Here is an 18,760-nt window from a genome sequence, read left to right on the forward strand (position 1 = left end):
CTATTAAAAATTATAAGATATAGAAAATACTATGTAATTTTTAATAGTCAGTTATTTATTACTATCACATTTATTTATAAAATCATAGAGTGTATGATAAAAAATGGCGCCAAGTGAGCTTGGAGATGACAATGATTATCGTTTCCATTTATCTCTCATACCGTTTTTTCAATCGCATGGTAGATATTTACGTTAAGCGAAAAGTCCACAAGAAATCTCTGTAGTGAAAACCTTAATTTTGTTTGATCTATTTATTAATATCTGATAAAATATTTTAATAACATATTTAAAAAAAAACTCATTATGAAATTCCAAAATTAAAACTGCTAACTAGATTTAATCTGCCGATTAATGGTAACACGGTGCCGAATGCGCATCTATAGATAAAAATAATAAGTTTTAGTGAATAGTGGCAAATTCATGCTTAATACAGGGCCCTGTAACAGTGCGTCGGGCATTTATAGGTCCTATAAAAAAGAACTTACAAAGTTTGTTTGTGCATACCTAAAGTATTTACTAAGGCCTATTTCAGAAAATTATTTTAACTTCTATAGGGTGGCTCAAGAAAGGGTCAGTGCATGCGGGATGCTTTTTTAATCAGAATACCCTGTATATTATTGCATTTTTGGTTTTCTCTTTAATCATTTTATATAGTCCTAAGATATTATTAAGTTTGTTTCTATAATTTCACAGATATAAATAAATAAATGAAAAAAAATCAACCTTTAATAAAATATATTTAAAATATAAGATGTGACCTGAAATCAAAAAACTATACTAGATACTTACTATAATGTTACTTTAGTATAAGTATCATAATCTTTAATCGGCGTGTTACAGCGTGTTCAAAATTCCATGCCAAACTTGCTAAGATATACATATAATAATTGTTCCTCGGTTTTTTAACACCCTGCATATATTTTTTTTAGATGGAGAATCGAAAAAAAAGTATTTTTAAATTTTTAACGGTTTCGCTCTTTTAACGGTAAAATGAATACAAGACAAAAATTATTGGGTGTATTTGATAAAGATTTATTGTTGAAAAAGCTATATGCAATATAATACTGCAAAACCGCTAAAAATAATTTAAATAAAAAAATGTTCAGTTTTAAATTCTCCATGTAACAAAGAAATATTATAGAGAGTGTTCTATTAAAAAAAAAACAAGAAACATATTTTATATTATTGAAAGTTTGGCGCAGAATTTTGAACCCCTTGTATGAATTAAGATTACGATATTTATGGTAAAGTAAGTACAGACCAACACCAATAGTAAATACCTAGTATAGTTTTGATTTTAGTATGTTTCTTGTATTTAGAATATTTTTATAAGAAAGGCTGAAAAATATATTTTTTATTTATTTCTTAATATCTCTAAAACTATCAAAATATATTTATAGTATCTTAGGATTATGTAAAGTGATCCGAAAGGAATCCAAAAAATACAATAATATACAGTGTGTTCCATTTAAAAAAAATCATCCCAATTCACACAAACTTTTTAGAGCCATCATGTAGTTAAAATATTTCCCTGAAATGCATCCTAGTACATATTTGAGGCCTACACTTAAACAAAATTCATAAGTTTTTTTACACTGTTGCAAGGCCCTGTATAGGTTGCATATATGTACAGGGTGGATACATAGGTTGCATATATGCACCTCATTCACCTCGGTTGATTATACGAAAACGGAAAGATGTAGAAACAAAATATTTTATGGGTATATGTGGGGAGACAATATGCACAATTTAAAATTATTTTAAATATATAGGGTGTTTCATAACTAAGATCCATACCAAAGTTATATTTTTTCTTATGGAACACCTAGAATTTTATTTCATTTTTGGATTCTTGGGCACAAAAAAAGGCATTTATTATAAGGGTTAAATATGTTTAAAACCTTTAGTTTTTGAGATATTTAAAGATATTTAAATTTGCATGCTGCAATAGAATCGACTATTAACACCCTGTACATTACTTTTCTCAGAATTAATTCTTATGCTGGTTCCTTAAATTTATACAGGGCTATCAAAAGTTGCTGATCTATTTTAAGGATATATTTTATAGAAAAACTTCGTTATTTCAAATGCAACACCCTATATTTTTTTAAATAAATCGAAGCTGATTCAAATGCTCTTTCAAACTATATTAGGGTTTCCTATACCTATCTAGCTAAGATTTTGAATAAAAAGCGGTTTTTAAATAAAATTGCGCAATCAAGATGGCTGGTGTCGCCATGGCAATTTTCTAGTGACAGTTAGTAACTATTTTCAAAGTCGACATTAGTTTATGGACATTATTATTTATAATTTATAACAGTTTACTTAAATTTACCTACAATAGTTTAATAAGTAAGTATTCATTATTTTATCAAGAAAAATAAAGCAGTATCTGCTGGCGGAACGAATAGATATGTTACTAGTGATATTATTTTGTGAGGAAAATTGCTTCTTGGCCTCAAGGGCTTATGCTTCAAGATATCCAAATAGGAATCTTCCTGATAAGCGTTTCTTTAAAAAACTTCTTGTCCTATTTCGCTGAGCTGATAGTGTTGTTTATAAAAAACCTATTAGGCAGAAACCTGTCGTTGGAAGTGAATAAAATGAATTTAATTAATAATTGGCTATTTTATAGAAAATTCATATATCCACAAGTCATCGTAAAATAATTCAAAGAACTACTTCTTCGTTTTTCTTGATAGAATAATATACACATATTTAATAAATATTATTTATTAAACTATTGTAGGTAAATTAAATAAAAGTCAACTGGTATAAATTTAAATAAGTCCATAAACTAATTTCGATTTTGAAAATAGCTACGAACTGTCACTAGAAACTTGCCATGACAACACTAGCTATCTTGATTCCAATTTTATTGCAAAATCGCTTTTTATTCAAAATCTGAGCCAGATAGGTATTGGAAACCCTAATATAGTTTGAAAGAGCATTTAAATCTGCTTCCTCTTGTTTAAAAAAATACATAGTGTTGCATTTGAAATAACGAAGTTTTTTTGTAAAATAAATATTTAAAATAGACCAGCAATTTTTGATATCCCTGTGTACATTTAAGAAAGGGATATCACTTTTCTGTAAAGTTTATTTCTCTACCTTTAAACTCAGCACAAGAACTAATTCTGAAAAGTAATGTACAGGGTGTTAATAATCTATTCTATTGTAGCATGCAAATTTAAATATCTTTAAATATCTCAAAAACCAAAGATTTTAAACATATTTAACCCTTATAATAAATACCTTTTTTTCGGCCGAAGAATCCAAAAATTAAATAAAATACCCAGTGTTCCATAAGAAAGAATATAACTTTGGTATGGATCTTAGTTCTGAAACACCCTGTACATTTCAAAATAATTTTAAATTGTGCACATTACCTTCCCACATATACCCATAAAATATTTTGTTTCTACATCTTTCCGTTTTCGTATAATCAACCGAGGTGAATGAGGTGCGCCACCTTGTATATAGCATATCGAAAATAAAATAAAACGCTAATTTGCGTTTTATTTTATTTTCGATACGCTAGTTTTTAATAATACTTAAAATATTTGGAGGGTTCAGAAGTCATCATCAGTATAATCTACAATTGCATTAAGATAATGAGGTTTATAAAACAATATTAAAAAAAATGAAAGTAAATTTGTATACTTTTTTCTCCGTCTCCGTCTTCCTTAATATTACAGAAAGACGCATCCGACAAAAATTGATACAAGTTAACAAATTTCAGTACCTGGCTTAGGAGTAGATGACGTTTTCTTGGTATTTTCATCAAAATCCTCATCGTACTCTTCTTCATATTCATCATATTCTTTTGCTATTTTTGCTTTTTTTGCTGCTAAAATATCTTTAATTTTGTCATGTTTCTCAGTATCTTTTACTACAACCATTGTTTCATCTTTCTTAGGTTCTTTATCCTCTGTTACATTTTCTTTTATATTTTCTGTAACTGTTTCAGTCGATTTGGCGTTTTCAGTAGGTTCACTCTTTTCTTCATCTTCATATTCTTCGCCATCTAAAAATAAAACTTTTTTTATTTAAGATATTATATTTTTTAAATTTTTTATAAACAAACCTTCATATTCTACGTCGTACTCTTCATATTCTTCTTTGCTAATGGTATCGTTATCTTCAATTGGTTGATCAGATTGATAGTTTATATTTTTATTTCGATTTAAACAGTAGTACGATCCTATGATATTAACGCATTTGTGCTGGCAAGAAGATCTAATGATTGGATTTGCACATTCGTCAATATCTAAAAATATATTTATTAAATTACTATCTTTGTAATCTGTTATAATACTGGTAAAACAAAATAAATTAAATTAGAGAGAGCTTAATTCTTTAAATAAATTTCATAATGTTGAACTTTTTAGTCAATCATAGGAAAATTGGAAACGGGAGTACTTAATGACTGAAGTTCCTTTTTATGTGTTTACCTTTGTACACTGGTAAGTGTTTATTGTTTGTAATACATATATTATTATTATAATGTTAACTTTTATATTATTTTATAATATTTAATATAGGGTCAAGTGGTGTAAAAATGAGACACGGCATTCAAATAAAACTACTGAAAACTTATATACAGTAATTTTTATAAATAACACTTTTTAAATTCTTAAGCAGCAGTATTTATAATATAGCAAATTCAAATAATTCGTTTACTGACAGATGGAAATAAATTGTCTGACCTTTTGACACCATAGATAAAAGAAAATAATCTTCTATTAAGATAGGTATGAAACTTAATAGTAAAATTTTGGGTCAAAACGCCCCTCCGTGTTCTTAGTAGAGACTACGTTTAACCCAGCGCCTTTGCCTTTTCTGCTGTAAATATTTTTTATGTTTATATTTGATTTCAAAGGATTTATTTTTTAAGTTACACTGATATATTAGTATATCAGAGTAACTTTAATAAAACAAGAATATATAAATTTTACAGTTTATTAAATATAAATTTTGACTACAAGGTAGAAAGTAAATCACAATATTTGATAAAACTTATAAGTATACCATTTTTGCAGTTAATAAATAATAAAACTATTTCTGACTATGATATTTAAAATTTAGATAGAATATTAAAAAACATACCGGTAATTGTAGACGCAGGCCCAAATTCAATAAAAACCAAAATTTTTCCTGCGAAAATCGGGCTTTTTTTCACAGAAAAGGTATTTTTTGATTTATCAACAATCATTGTCAAGTTGACAATATACAGGGTGTTTTCTAATTAGTCTGAAAATTGTGGTGTGGTTCCTCATGTGTTCTTAAAACAATTTTTATATAACCATTAGGTCTAAAGTACTTCCTTTCTGATCTACAGGGTGTAAAAAAAATTAAAAAAAATCGATATTTTGCTTAAAATAAATGGTACACTACTGCTTTTTTAAAGAAAATATATTTTTTTCTTGACTGGCCATCCTTTTTCAACAAAATTGATCTTTTGAGTTTTTCTTGTCAATCAAACGGTTGCCGAGAAAAAAATAAATATACTTATTAAGACCCCGCCTTAAGCCGTTTTCTAACGATGTTTTATTTTTCAGATTAATTAGGAAACACCCTGTATATGCATATCACAGGCAACCAAATAAACTAGTAACCTCTAAAAATTATTTTTCCTACCACTAGCGACGTACCGTGTTTTTAATGAGTACAAAATTATTTTATCAAAATTTCACCATATAAGTTTCCAACATGTTTCCAGGCAATGGTTTGACACTAACTTAATGTCAAAGGAAGCTAGATAAAATTAAGAAGAATATACGTTTTCAAATTAAATCTTAAATAACTTAAACACGGTTTATTTATAGGAACATGTGTAGTTAAAAAGTAAGGAATGAAAAAAACTTTTTATTAGTGAAATAAAAAATGGGTTTCTATTTGAAGAAAGTGATTTATGATAATTTTTTCATCGCTCAATTCCATGACAGCTACCGCCATTATTATTAGACATTTGAACAATTTCATTTTTGAAATAGATAGCCACAAGTCTTCTCTTTATGTCACAGTAAATTTGACTTTTAGGCTATAAAAATTTTTTTGACAGGTAGTTTTATTCGTCCAAAAATTTTAAATATTTTTTTTCTCTTAAAAATGGTTAATGTTAGAGTGTTTAACATCAATATTCATAGAATTTTACAGAGAATTCAAGTATGTAATAAAAAATGTGGGCACCCATTTAAAATAAGAAAGTTTCTGTCAACTTCCGGTATTTCTGGAAGTGCCACCATATTGAAAATATTTTTAATCGATAGATCTCGTTGTAAAACAATGATGTGCAAAAAATCCCCGTTCTAGATATTGTGGTTCTCTAGAAACTTCTAATGCACGCTCAGCTTGGGACACCCTGTAGAAAGGCATGTCTGTTTAAATTAAGTCCTGTTGGTATGAGAAGCTATTTTTTGCAGGCGTAAATTTGAGACACACACCGGGGTAATAATGAGACAAAGGTAGGGTAAATATGAGGCAACTTAGAAATGAATATAGTTTTCACAGCTGCTACTTTTTTATGAAACTTATGATAACACATATTTGATGCCGCTGTTAAAAATAGTCACAACTCAAAAACAAATAAAATGTAAAGAAACCAAACAAGTATACAGAAAAAGATCTTGCTGATAAAGCTGCGAAGTTAGTCAGCAATGGAGATGTAACCTTAATACACGCAGCCAAAGCTTTTCATATTGCTGTAAACTGTAGTAATTGAGATAAATAATGTTTTAAAGGAATACTGTACATTGTTTTAAAATTACCACCATCAAATTTGCAGGGCGGGACTTCTAGGACTGCCGAGATATTTGCTCTTTCAATAGATTTTGAGAAATATTTAGTTCGTTAATTCGTATTTTTTCTCCGCTCTTTAAATGACACTATTAATATTTTAATATATTGACACTTATTAACTACATATTTTTCTTCGTTTTTAGTTTAATATATTGTTTTACACTTTCAGTTTATAAATTTTTTGCGAAGGTGGAATTTTACTGTATTTTGATTTGAATTATATGTAGGTATTCATTATTATTTTAGATTTTTTTTTTAGTTCTACCACAGAGTTCTACTAATAAAAAAAGATTACTTTCTATGTCTAATTTTTATCTTTCTCTTTAATATAAACGATAGCAGGGCCTTTAAACGTGCGTTTTGTGACTGTATCATATTTAAACCAGCATTTCTCATTTTTAGACTTTTTGTGGGTTAAACATGAGATATAGTTTTCTGCATACTGTCTTTTTTGGAGGTACTTGTGGTATATGTTTACTTTTTCAATAGTTTCATTACCATCGAATTATAGAAGAAATACTTTTGTATTTAAATGTTTGTAACTAAGAAAAAAATAAAAGCTTTAAAAAATGTCTCATTTTCACACTACTTAACCCTAATAAGTAAAATGTGTTACCTTTGCAAGTCTTCCAGTCTTCTTGCAATTCCATGCCTTCCGGACAAGTACAAAAAACTTTTCCGTGGACATTAATACAGTGATGGGAACATCCAGCTGCTTCTTCAGTACATTCATTAATATGAGCACATGTATGTCCGTCAAAAGTAAGCTTAGTTCCATTAGACTTACAGCTACATCTGTAAGAGCCTAAAACAAGACACATGTATTTAACCCAATAACTTTTTAAGTTTTTCAACAAAAAAAATGCCCATTCAAACTTTTCATATGGATTGGTTCTATTTTACATCTCTGTAGAATTTGGTTATCGGTTAGAATATATATTAACTTTTTTTAAAGCATTGCATAAAATTCAACTGTCAATATGCCGAAATTGATATTTTACCGTCAATTCAATATCTTTAAACTTTTTTAATTTCCTGTAAACCTATTTCTAAGTAATTTAAATTTGAACAGTCCCCTTACTTACATTATTTGGAAAAAATCGAAATAAAAATGAAACTGTATATCTCCGAAACGAAGCATTTTAGGACATATATTTATACGACTTTTTTTATTTATTTTATCTGTAGAATATGCTGCTGAAATTTATCGAATACAATTCCGACCACCCTGTATAATAGAACCAATCTGTTTTGAAAGTTCGAACTTTGATTTTGTTGATTGAGTATCGAGTTTGTTATTGGACTATACCTTAGATTATGACTATACCTAGTTGGAAAAACATCTGTAATTAATATTAAATTTTCTTACCATGTGTATTGTGACAAATATCTTGACATGGTCCACGTCCATTTCTCACACGACATTCATTAATATCTCTACAAGATTTTCCGTCTTTGTCTAATCTAAAGCCAGGTTTGCAGGTACATTTTCTAGCTCCCGGAATGTTTATGCATATTTGCTCACATCCTCCGTTGTTTGTATCGCATACATTAGTGTCTAACAAATAAGAATTCAAAGTATATTAGCAATTGCTGTTAAAACCCTATTATAATTTGGAATTTATCATTAATTAATGCATAACAAAGTAAATGCAGAAATCTTGTTTGGAAACAAAAAAGAAAAAATATTTTTCAATATACTTCTGCTCACAGTCTTAAAGAACACTGATAAAAAAGATAGACTTGAACTAAAGTCGTCATGGTTCTTGAAAAAAAAATTAGTGGCAAGAGAATTTATTTTAGCGTAAAAGAAAATATTTTGCCTGAAGAAAAACTCTCTTAACTCAAGAAAACTGGTTCTCTTGAAAAATTCGAAAATTTCTCTTGAATCTATTTTCATTCAACCAAGTGCAAGTTACTTTGTTTTAAGATAATAAGAAAAATACGCTAGGAAATAATTTTGCATTCCAATCTCTTCAGTTGGCTTTTTTGACTAGCCGAAACTAAGCTTTTTAGGACATACATTTATACGAACTTTTTTACTTATTTTTATCTGCAGAATATGCTGTCGAAGTTTCCGGAATACAATTCGGACCACCCTGTATAAAAAAGATTAGGGTTTTTTCATTACATAACTACCGAATGATCGAAAAAAAACGGCGTCAGCCATGGCTATGAAATGAACATCGCTGTCATTTTATATGTAAAATTATATGGGGAATGTCATCGATCGTCATTTCCAAGCCAGCTGGACGCCGTTTTTTTACGATCATACGGTATAATATACACATCAGAATAAATAAGAATTATCAAAAGTCGTCAGCTATAAGCGATTCATTATTGCATTATTAGTAATTTGCCTCTTCTGAAAAAATATGATGAGTAGAGATACCCGGTGTTTTGCTTCTAAAACCCTCAATTGAGGAATTCGTAAAATGTTTCCTTTATATTTTGTAATACTGAAAAAATGCTCTTTTCTTTTATTATAATAATAATAGCTCCCGTATATAGCGTTTAACGCCTTGGGAGTAGCAAGGTACAGCTTGCCATGCTAGAGCCGTTCGGTATACAAGGAAGGTAATGTGGATAGCACTACGCTTCAACCGCCTATTATTACCTCAGGATTGTGACATCCAAAATACTCATTTAAGGCTGAGTCGACCTAGGTGCTCAAACTATTTTTATTTTAATAAAAATACTTGGCTGATGAAATGCCTGGTGTTGGATTCGAACCCACTACGGTGAGATTGGTAGACGAGAGCCTGTACCTCTACGCCAACTGGCTTCGGATTGTCTTTTATTAAATCAGGAAAAAGATGGTAAAATTCTCCAAACTTCTTTCTTTTTTTGTTCATCTTATGAGTCCAAACTTTCCTTTTCTTCTTCACCTGCTCTTTCTCTTCATCTGTTAGAAGAGCACAAAAAATACTAGCTCGGCGGAAAGAGATTTTCGTTGAACGAGAAGATTGTCGGAGAAAAACTTTTCAGACAACCCTCGTATGTCCATGTCATTTTTAATATTAATTAAACAAATAATTAAACAAACAACTTACATGTTTTCTTCTACTACTCAATAGATTTTAATGTAAACTATAAAATAATTAAAATATTATTGACCATATTGCGCTATTACGTGGGACTTAAACTATGAATTAAACCCAACTTATACCCATCCGTAATTTAATGTTCTTAAAACCTACGCTTAGAGAGGCAATAAATTGATATTCAACAAATATTTGAAAAGTGATATAACAGATGACTCTTTTTTATATATGTAGAGATGAAATAATAGTAAATTATTTTTACACATACTGGTTCTACATAACAATCAATAAAATATCGTATTAATCAGAATCAGTGTTTCAACATGCTCTATTCTTATCGGGTAGTAAGATAGCAGGGCTGAAATGTGGGCCAATTTTATATTAAGCTTCATTCAGAAACTCGAAATTAGTTGAACAAATTAGTGGTTTCAATAATACTTTATACTTAGGAGTTTACGATCATTCACAATATCTTAAAAAATACAATTAAAATAAATATATCTTAGGAACAGCTTGCTGTATTCAGTTCTATACATAAGAAAAGCCTAATAACTTATCAAGCAATAAACTTTTTTATTTTTAACCACAATTTCTCTTGAAAATCACAGAACAAAGTGACATTATTTGCAAATTTTGAAGTTTACAACCCTAAAGTTAAAAGTTTGTTAACTTTTTCCACTAAGTGAAAATTAGTTCCATTAATTTTGAATGTTCTGAATGCTTACATTCAAATTAAACGAACAAACTTCTACACTACTTGAAATCACTAATTTATTCTACTAATTACGAGGTTCTGAATGAAGCTTGATGCTTACAACAAAAAGTTAACTAGTTTCATTATAGTAAGGATAGAAAACTATAGTTCGGTTCTTGAAAAATATCATGAATATCATATAGTATATAGTTTTTATGCAACAAAACAAAAAAAAATTGAATGACAGATAATTGACAAAAGAACCATGAAAACCAGCAGTGCGATTCTGTAAACATATTTTCTGTCTAGTGACTCATCAATAGCCGCCCACACACCGAAAGACTTGGCCTCAAGGCCCGGCCTTGGGACCTTGGGACCGGGCCTTTTACCCAAAATACCAAAATAAGACTTTGCCTTTGGATTTTTTTATTTCGTATTTTGGATGAGGCCAAGTTTTTCCGTGTATAGGCAGCTAACAAGAAATTTTTTGCTACAGCGCTTACAGAATCCCACCTGATCCCACTGCAGACTTTTCGCTCTGGTTAATTTGGTGACAATACTGATGGATATTTTCAGGAACCGTGATCCGCAATAATAAAAGTTTAAGGTAAAACATAGAAACGGAACAAAAAACCATAACCAGTGACCATAAGTAAGGTAAGAAACGAAATACAGCCTAACATTACTCGCAAATTTTGAAGTATAATTAGTGGAAAAAATTTAAAAGTTGGTTAGTTTATACTACTAACTGAAAATTACTGCCACTATTTTGACGTTCTAAATGCTTACATTGAAATTAGAGGAACAAACTTCTACGTCAATTAAAGCTTCATTCAGAACCTCGCAATTAGTGGTTTCAAATAGCCTAGAAGTTTGTTCCTTTAGTTTTAATGTAATCATTCACAACGTCGAAATTAGTGGTAGACATTTTCAATTAGTAGAAAAAGTTATCAAAGTTTTGACTTTTCCACTAATTATACTTCAAAATTTGCGAGAAATGTCATTTTGGTCTTTGATTATCTTCCGCCAAGAGATATTGTGATTAGAAATCAAAAGTTGATTGTTTTATAAGCTAAATATTAGGCTTTCTCCATGGATACAACTGACTAACGCAAGCTGTTGCTAGGATATTCTATTAATTTTAATTGTGTTTTGTAAACATTGTAAATGATCGTAAATCGTAAACTAAATAGTATTAAATGTAATTGAAATCACTAATTTATTCCACTAATTGCGAGGTTCTGAACGAAGCTTTATTCCGACTGATTTCGAAGTTTCATTAGCATTTCTGCACATCGCAGGGATGACAAGATGATAGTAAGATGATTTGCAAACAAAAAGAGAAGACGTTTCTCCATGTATGCTATGCGAGTGGTCGGCTCTGTCATTGAGAAAGTCCATTCTGGGTGAAGTCCAACCCACTAAGTCAGATTTGCGGAAGACATCCCTGAGTCAAATTATCTAAATGTGACTCATTTATTTTCTAAATTATGTTTGGCTGGTGGCTTAGAGTTAGTGGTTGTGTCTCGAGGGAATGATTCAAGTGGAGTCTTTTTGTTTGAAAACTTTCTCCAAACTTCTTCTACCGATCAACGGTATATTTTGAAAGAATAATTTATTAAATTTGTCAAAAAATACAGGGGTTCTTAATTGGCATTTTACTAATGACTTGTAAAAATGTCTTCATATTATATATTTATATTATAAAGTTATAAAACTTTAAAACTTTACTTTATACTTAGATACCTATTTTTATTTCAGTTATTATAACTTGAATTACGGATAAAGAGGGCGAGTCTTAAATACATGCAAGTATTTTCAGGGCTGATCGATCTCGATACAAGAAACCGTACTCTTCCCTTTACCGTTTTTCCAATAAGTCCAAAATAACCGAGTTATTTTATTTTGAAAATTAAAAAAAAGTTTTTTGTTTAAATTTTTAAAATACACTTTTCTGTATTTTGTTTTTTGTAAATTTAATCTACACCCTAACGTTGCCATATTACGTAGATATTATGTTATTTTGTTTACTAAAAAAAAAAATAACCAACCCGGGTCGAAATATTCTACCCTTAAACGTATTTGCACTTTAAGACTCACTTTGTATAACTTAGTGTCTTGAAAAAAGTCTGTGAATTTCGTTACCCAAAAAAAAATCTAAAAAATAAAAATGATATTTTTTTTGTAAACAGTGTTGTTGTATCCAAACGAAAACTACTTGTCACTTGTCTAAGAAACTATTAGCTAATTTGAAAATCTAAAAATATTATCAGATAGCCCTGATAAAGTCGCTCTAAGAATGTGCAATTTGTTTTTCCATTTTCTAAAAAATAACGACAGGAAAAAATAAAATTTATTTTCCAAAAAATCCGTTTTTGCAAATAACTAATCCTTGAAATTTTTAAAACTTTTTTGGTGGAATCTTCATGAACATCCTAACAGCGCTTTCAGATGGAGCGGAGCGTCCGCAACTTCGAGCAAGTACCATGAGTTTATATCAAAGACATTATAAAGATAGACCGAACATCTCATTCATAAATACTCGTTGGTAGTGTATCAAACATTCCAATGTGTCAAACAAGGACAGAAGAGACAGAGAAGTCTAAAATTTCCGACCCCGGCAACTAGGCGCATTTGGATTGTTCTACTGGCCAGTGGCGTATCGTTTTTTGGAACGAATTTAATTAGTAAAGTAAAAGTAAAGTAATTAGTAAAATTTTTACTCCATATTAATATACTACATTAACACTTTTTCGTCAGATGAGTTTTGTTATAAGGTCTAATATAATAATACAATTAATATCCCACATATACTTATGTTGAAACGTTAGTAGTTTTCGAAAATCGCTCCAACGTGGATTTTCAATTTAAACTTTCAGTTACTTCTATATAAACTTTCAGTTACTTTTGAATATTTACAGGGGTGACTCAGGCTTCAGAAACAGTTCTATATTAGGGTTTGTTTGTTGTATTCTTTTCTTTCATTTTTTTTTCAGAATATGGAGGCATTTAGGCACATTTTAGACATTTGACAAAGTTGTAGATTTGCCATTAAATTTCCATTCCAAAAATACCTAGGGTTGCCACTTGTCCTTTTTTGAAAAGGACAGTCCTTTTTTAGAATAACTTGTTCTTTTGACTTTTTTTGACTTAAAAAGTCATTTTTTGTTTACATATTTTCCCTGAGAGAAAATTACCTACAGCAAACAGAAATATTCTTTCGTCCAAATTTTATTAGGAATGTTATAAAACTTAACTTATAAATAAATTTTTTCTTGTTTAGAATAGACAACATTATTTAGAACTTCCCGTTTAATCTCAAATGATAGTTTAGGTTTTAGTTTTACCTTTTTTTATCCAAAAGAACCTTTCAAAATTAGTACCTAATTAGTAACGATTTGGATTAGTTCGCAATCGATAGCTTCCTGTGAAGTACTGTGTAATAGTTGTTTAATCTTGTATTATTAATAACTTCCTATACCTAAAATCAATATTTAATGAGAGAAATTGTGTTTTTTTGAGAAAATATAAGACAAGATTTGACTTTCGGTCTACTTCTTGTATTATGATGAAGCTGATATAGGAGCAATTGCCTTTGAGATCTCTCTCGCCAATAGAAGGCATTTATCATTAAAAGTATAAAATAAAACTGGTGTGCTACAGTATCAGATTTCTGTCGCATAATAATGAATACCTATTACGTTTATTTACAAATCCATTACTTTTAAAGGTAGCTTCATAATCAAATTTTAGTTAAATGTCCTAATCTTCATGAACTGTATTAAGCATATGTATTGCGGTTTGAATCACCCTGTATGTTGACAAGAATATTTTGAAAATGTGCGTTACAATAGCCCCCATCTTATGTAAAAAAATTGAAATAAAATCACAAACCAAAAACGTAATAGGTAAAAAGCTTTTTTGGAGGCCTGGGTCATTCTCTCTATAGGTATGCATAAAACTAGTAGCCTAAAAATTATTTACAGTTCGTCCCATTCTAAAAAAGTTAAACACACCGTACAAATAACTCTAGGAAGATGTATTTGTACGGTGGTAAAATTGTCTAAACAAGGCCGAAGGGGCAGATATAATAAAGCAATAAAATGTAAAAAGGTCGGGTAAACACCTTTGTTTTATTTGTTGAGCAAAATTCCTTTAGAATATCGTATATAATGACCAAAATAGGACGCAATTTTAAGAAAAAAATGTCACTTTCTGGCTTATAATAAAAGTTTCAAACGTTTATATTCAAAATTTGTTATGATCTACAACACTTAGGTAGTAATTGAGACGAATTATAATTTAATTACCGGCTACTACGTTCTTGTTTTAATAGATCAAATTTCATCAAATATAATTGGAAATTATTTTTAATTGTGAGAGGCTCCCTTATTGGAACGCCTATGTACGGCGATTACGGCGCGGCAGAACAACACCTACCTGTGAAAAGACAAATTCGGGTAATTTGAGCTTATTTGTCCACACATTTGACACTGTCGTACCATATTGAAAATTCGCAGATTCAAAAGTACATTAAACAAAAACAAAACTATTGAAAAACTAAAAAGTTAACTTCGGACTTGATTCCACTTCAAACACACCGTAAGCTAAACCAAAGGCTAAACGTAGTACGCTATAACGGACCATGGGCCGTCGCGAGGAGTGGTGGGACGGACCAACTCATTTCATTCTGGAAGACTAGCAGCGACGTTGCCAATAGTTCTAGACGTTTCAGCACATTAAAACAGTAAACATGTCCTTTAATTACAGTTGAGGGTTTGGAACCTTTGGTGTTACACAGCAAAAGGAAATATAAACACTAAATCACCACAATACACCAAAACACTTTTACTTTTACACACTGGACGCGTTTCGCTAACCATGTTAGCATCATCAGCAGATGATTATAAACTAAAGTACAATCTACAAGTTGAGCGTTTGTATACACGCTCAGTGGGCAAGCAAGTGGGCGTGGCAAAATCTAGCCAACCGAGTCAGGGCGAGGCAGCTGAGCGTAACAGTTAGATTTCCGCCACTAGAGTAGTAGGAACAAAGAACTTTGAGAAGGAACTGGACCGTTGACTCTGTTCATATACTATCTTTACATTTATTAATTCTGATGCTTTCATATGCATCTAATCTCATCAGTTGGTGTATTGTTGGTGATTTAGTGTTTATATTTTGCTGTCCTTTAATAGTAACTGGCATATCCTCTGGTTAATAACATATTATTACGCATGCTTCTTTAAAAACTATTAGCTAATTTGAAAATCTAAAAATTTATCAGATAGCCCTGATAAAGGCTCTAAGAATGTCAATTTTTTTCCATTTTCTAAAAAATAACGACAGGAAGGCGCAAATTTATTTTCCAAATGTCGTTTTTGCAAATAACTAATCCTTGAAATTTTTAAAACTTTTTTGGTGGAATCTTCATGAACATCCTAACAGCGCTTTCAGATGGAGCGGAGCGTCCGCAACTTCGAGCAAGTACCATAAGTTTATATGAACAATTTCACATGGGCGCGTATGCTCCGTCCGACGGAGTTCGTCCGACGGCTATCTTGAAAAAACACGACGGACGGTCCGTAGCGGACGGTCCGTCGCATGTGAAAGCGCTGTAAGGCGCAACTTTGCCACCATCCTCGTATCTATTACGGTTTCCGAGATACCAATGCTCGTACCTCGACTTTGTAGCACCCTGCATATACCTCCAGAAACGTTTTTTCTTTGTGGGTTAGGCAAGTTTGTTTAACGAGTAAAAATCCACTGAGAAGCTAGTTTCCGTTTGGATTCTACACTGTTTACAAAAAATAACTTTTATTTTTTATATTTTAATTTTAGTTGCGAAATACCCAAGTCTTTTTCTAGAAACAAACACGTCACAAAGATATAGACTATATATATTATTTATCTCTTTGTATATTAGGTCAACCATATTTGATATAGGCGTTAAAGTTGATGCCAATATTACTTTTATTAATTATAGATACTTACTATCTTTATGTTTCATATGTTTCTTATGTCTAATTTTATTATGATCTTTGTGTCCCACTGTTTCTTGTATACCTGAAAAAAAGGAAATAAATCAATAGATATTTCACCTGAAATACTAAAAAACGTAGGTATAAGTATAAGGAACAATATTATAAATCGTTAAGTTCTGACGATACGATATATTATATTCTATTTCTCTAATACCCATAAAGCATGAAATGAAAAACGTTGTGTATTTGCCGCCTAAATGCAAGAGTTATTGATTGTCTATTGTAATATTTCTATTTTTATTCTAAAATTATGACCACCAAAATAGGCGTTTATGCCTATCTACAAAATTCTAAATTATTGGTAGTCGTAAGTTGAATCACAGCGAGAACTACAATTTTATTATATTTATAAGGATTTTCCAGCCTACATAAAATATCCATTGGAAATTAAGAATGGAAGATCATAGAAGATGTAACTGAATAAAAACTAAAATATTCAAAAACTTATTCATTTACTAAAAATAAGGTGAGAATTTCGAATGGAATCGAAATTTCTTTTTATCGATGAGGTGTTTCCTTTAAATAAAAAAAAACTTAGAGTCCATTTCACTAGTCCGAAAAAGTAGCAAAATCATACGTTAAAAGCATTCGGCATTTAACGTTTTATGTAAAACTGGCTACGTATTTTTACACAAATGAGAAGGAAATTAAAGATAAAGGATTATATTATATCCGTATTGTAACACATTTTTAGACAACTTCTTTATGTTTAAGATTTTGATGGTTTCAACCATTAAGAAAATATTCCTTACGTTTGGACTAAATTTTCTCGAAAATAAAGACATAATTTAAAAATCCGTTACAATACAGAAATAAATTGAAGTTTTTTTATTACAGTGATATATAATTTATATGGTTTTGTAACAAATTGTTCGCTATTTTATGAGAAATTCTGAAGCTCTGCAAACCTTAATCAAGCCTCAATCAAAGCACGTGTGTTTGAAATTTTGGGTGTGTGATACGTGTTAAGACGACAGAATCGGGCTAAGCCTTGGGCAGATTTCTGAAATATAGTATATATTTCCTTCGGCCAGACACCCGCTTTACCCGACCCCTCAGAGCGACTCGAACAGTACAGACTCTTCTTAAGAAAGTGGTCTAATACTATTTTTATATTACATGCATCACAGACTTCAGACTTCAGAATACTCTAATTTTGATAGTTCTGTTTGATGTTTCAATTGACACATTTGAAATGTATTTAAATTTTTGCGGATTTGTTGGGTGGTTCTGAGTTTATTTTATGTTATTTCTTGCTTATTTTCTAATAAGTTTCATGCAAAGTGCACAAATTTTGAAAGACACTGTGTCAAGACTTAAAAGATGCTTTAAAAATAGTTACTTGTGCAATGTGCTATTAATTTGATTTAGTTGTGTCAGTAGCTTATCTGTATTTTTTATTAAATAATTATATTAACTTTTACTTTGTTTTTATTTACCTTTTTTTTGCAATTTTAATAATAAAGTAGTAACATTTAATGTGTGAGTCTATTACAGTTGAGGGTTGGAACCTTTGGTGTTACACAGCAAAATAAAAACACTAAATCACCACAATACACCAAAACACTTTTACTTTTACACTGGACGCGCGTTTCGCTAACCATGTTAGCATCATCAGCAGATGATTATAAACTAGTTTATAATCGAGTTTATAATTATCTGCTGATGATGCTAACATGGTTAGCGAAACGCGCGTCCAGTGTAAAAGTAAAAGTGTTTTGGTGTATTGTGAGTCTATCCTAATTTCCTAATTTATATTTTAACACGTTTTAAATAAAATTAGAACACCACTGATAAACCGTAATTTAAGTCGGCCATATTTCCTAATAGCACAGAATATACCAGATGTTTATAAATAAATAAATAAATAAATGCCTTTATTGTCAAAAACTTTTTGTAGACAAAGGTAAACTAAACAAACAAAGTAAACAAAGAAGGTACACAAACAAACAAACAAAAGATAATACAAAACATTATACAAATAATATTGTCAGTCTTATTGTTTAAAATGAAGACAACGTGGTATCCACCCTCACAAGTTGACTTCTGTTGCTCAGATACGACTTAAACCATTCGAGAGATGTTCCCCTGAACCCATAGTGCTGCAGTTTATTAATTAGGATCTTATGATTTACACAGTCGAACGCCTTAGAAAAATCACAGAAAATTGTTCGTGT

The 18,760-nt window shown here is 30.2% G+C and overlaps 1 protein-coding gene across 2 annotated transcripts in view; it reads right to left on the reverse strand.

The window, feature by feature from the left end:
• The window catches only part of LOC115884053 (fibrillin-2-like), a 108,009-nt gene that overhangs the window by 59,990 nt on the left and 29,259 nt on the right, over nucleotides 1-18,760 (reverse strand). For both annotated transcript variants that reach the window (XM_030902512.1, XM_030902506.1), the window contains exons 2-6: nucleotides 16,534-16,605; nucleotides 8,171-8,359; nucleotides 7,418-7,606; nucleotides 4,088-4,270; nucleotides 3,746-4,027 (exon numbers count right to left, since the gene is read on the reverse strand). In XM_030902512.1, the coding sequence (XP_030758372.1) occupies nucleotides 3,746-4,027; nucleotides 4,088-4,270; nucleotides 7,418-7,606; nucleotides 8,171-8,359; nucleotides 16,534-16,605 (915 nt within the window). The remainder of the gene's footprint in view (nucleotides 1-3,745; nucleotides 4,028-4,087; nucleotides 4,271-7,417; nucleotides 7,607-8,170; nucleotides 8,360-16,533; nucleotides 16,606-18,760) is intronic.

The sequence above is a fragment of the Sitophilus oryzae genome, unplaced genomic scaffold, assembly GCF_002938485.1.
Source record: "Sitophilus oryzae breed Bouriz unplaced genomic scaffold, Soryzae_2.0 scaffold_111_pilon_pilon, whole genome shotgun sequence".
Classification (NCBI taxonomy): domain Eukaryota; kingdom Metazoa; phylum Arthropoda; class Insecta; order Coleoptera; family Curculionidae; genus Sitophilus; species Sitophilus oryzae.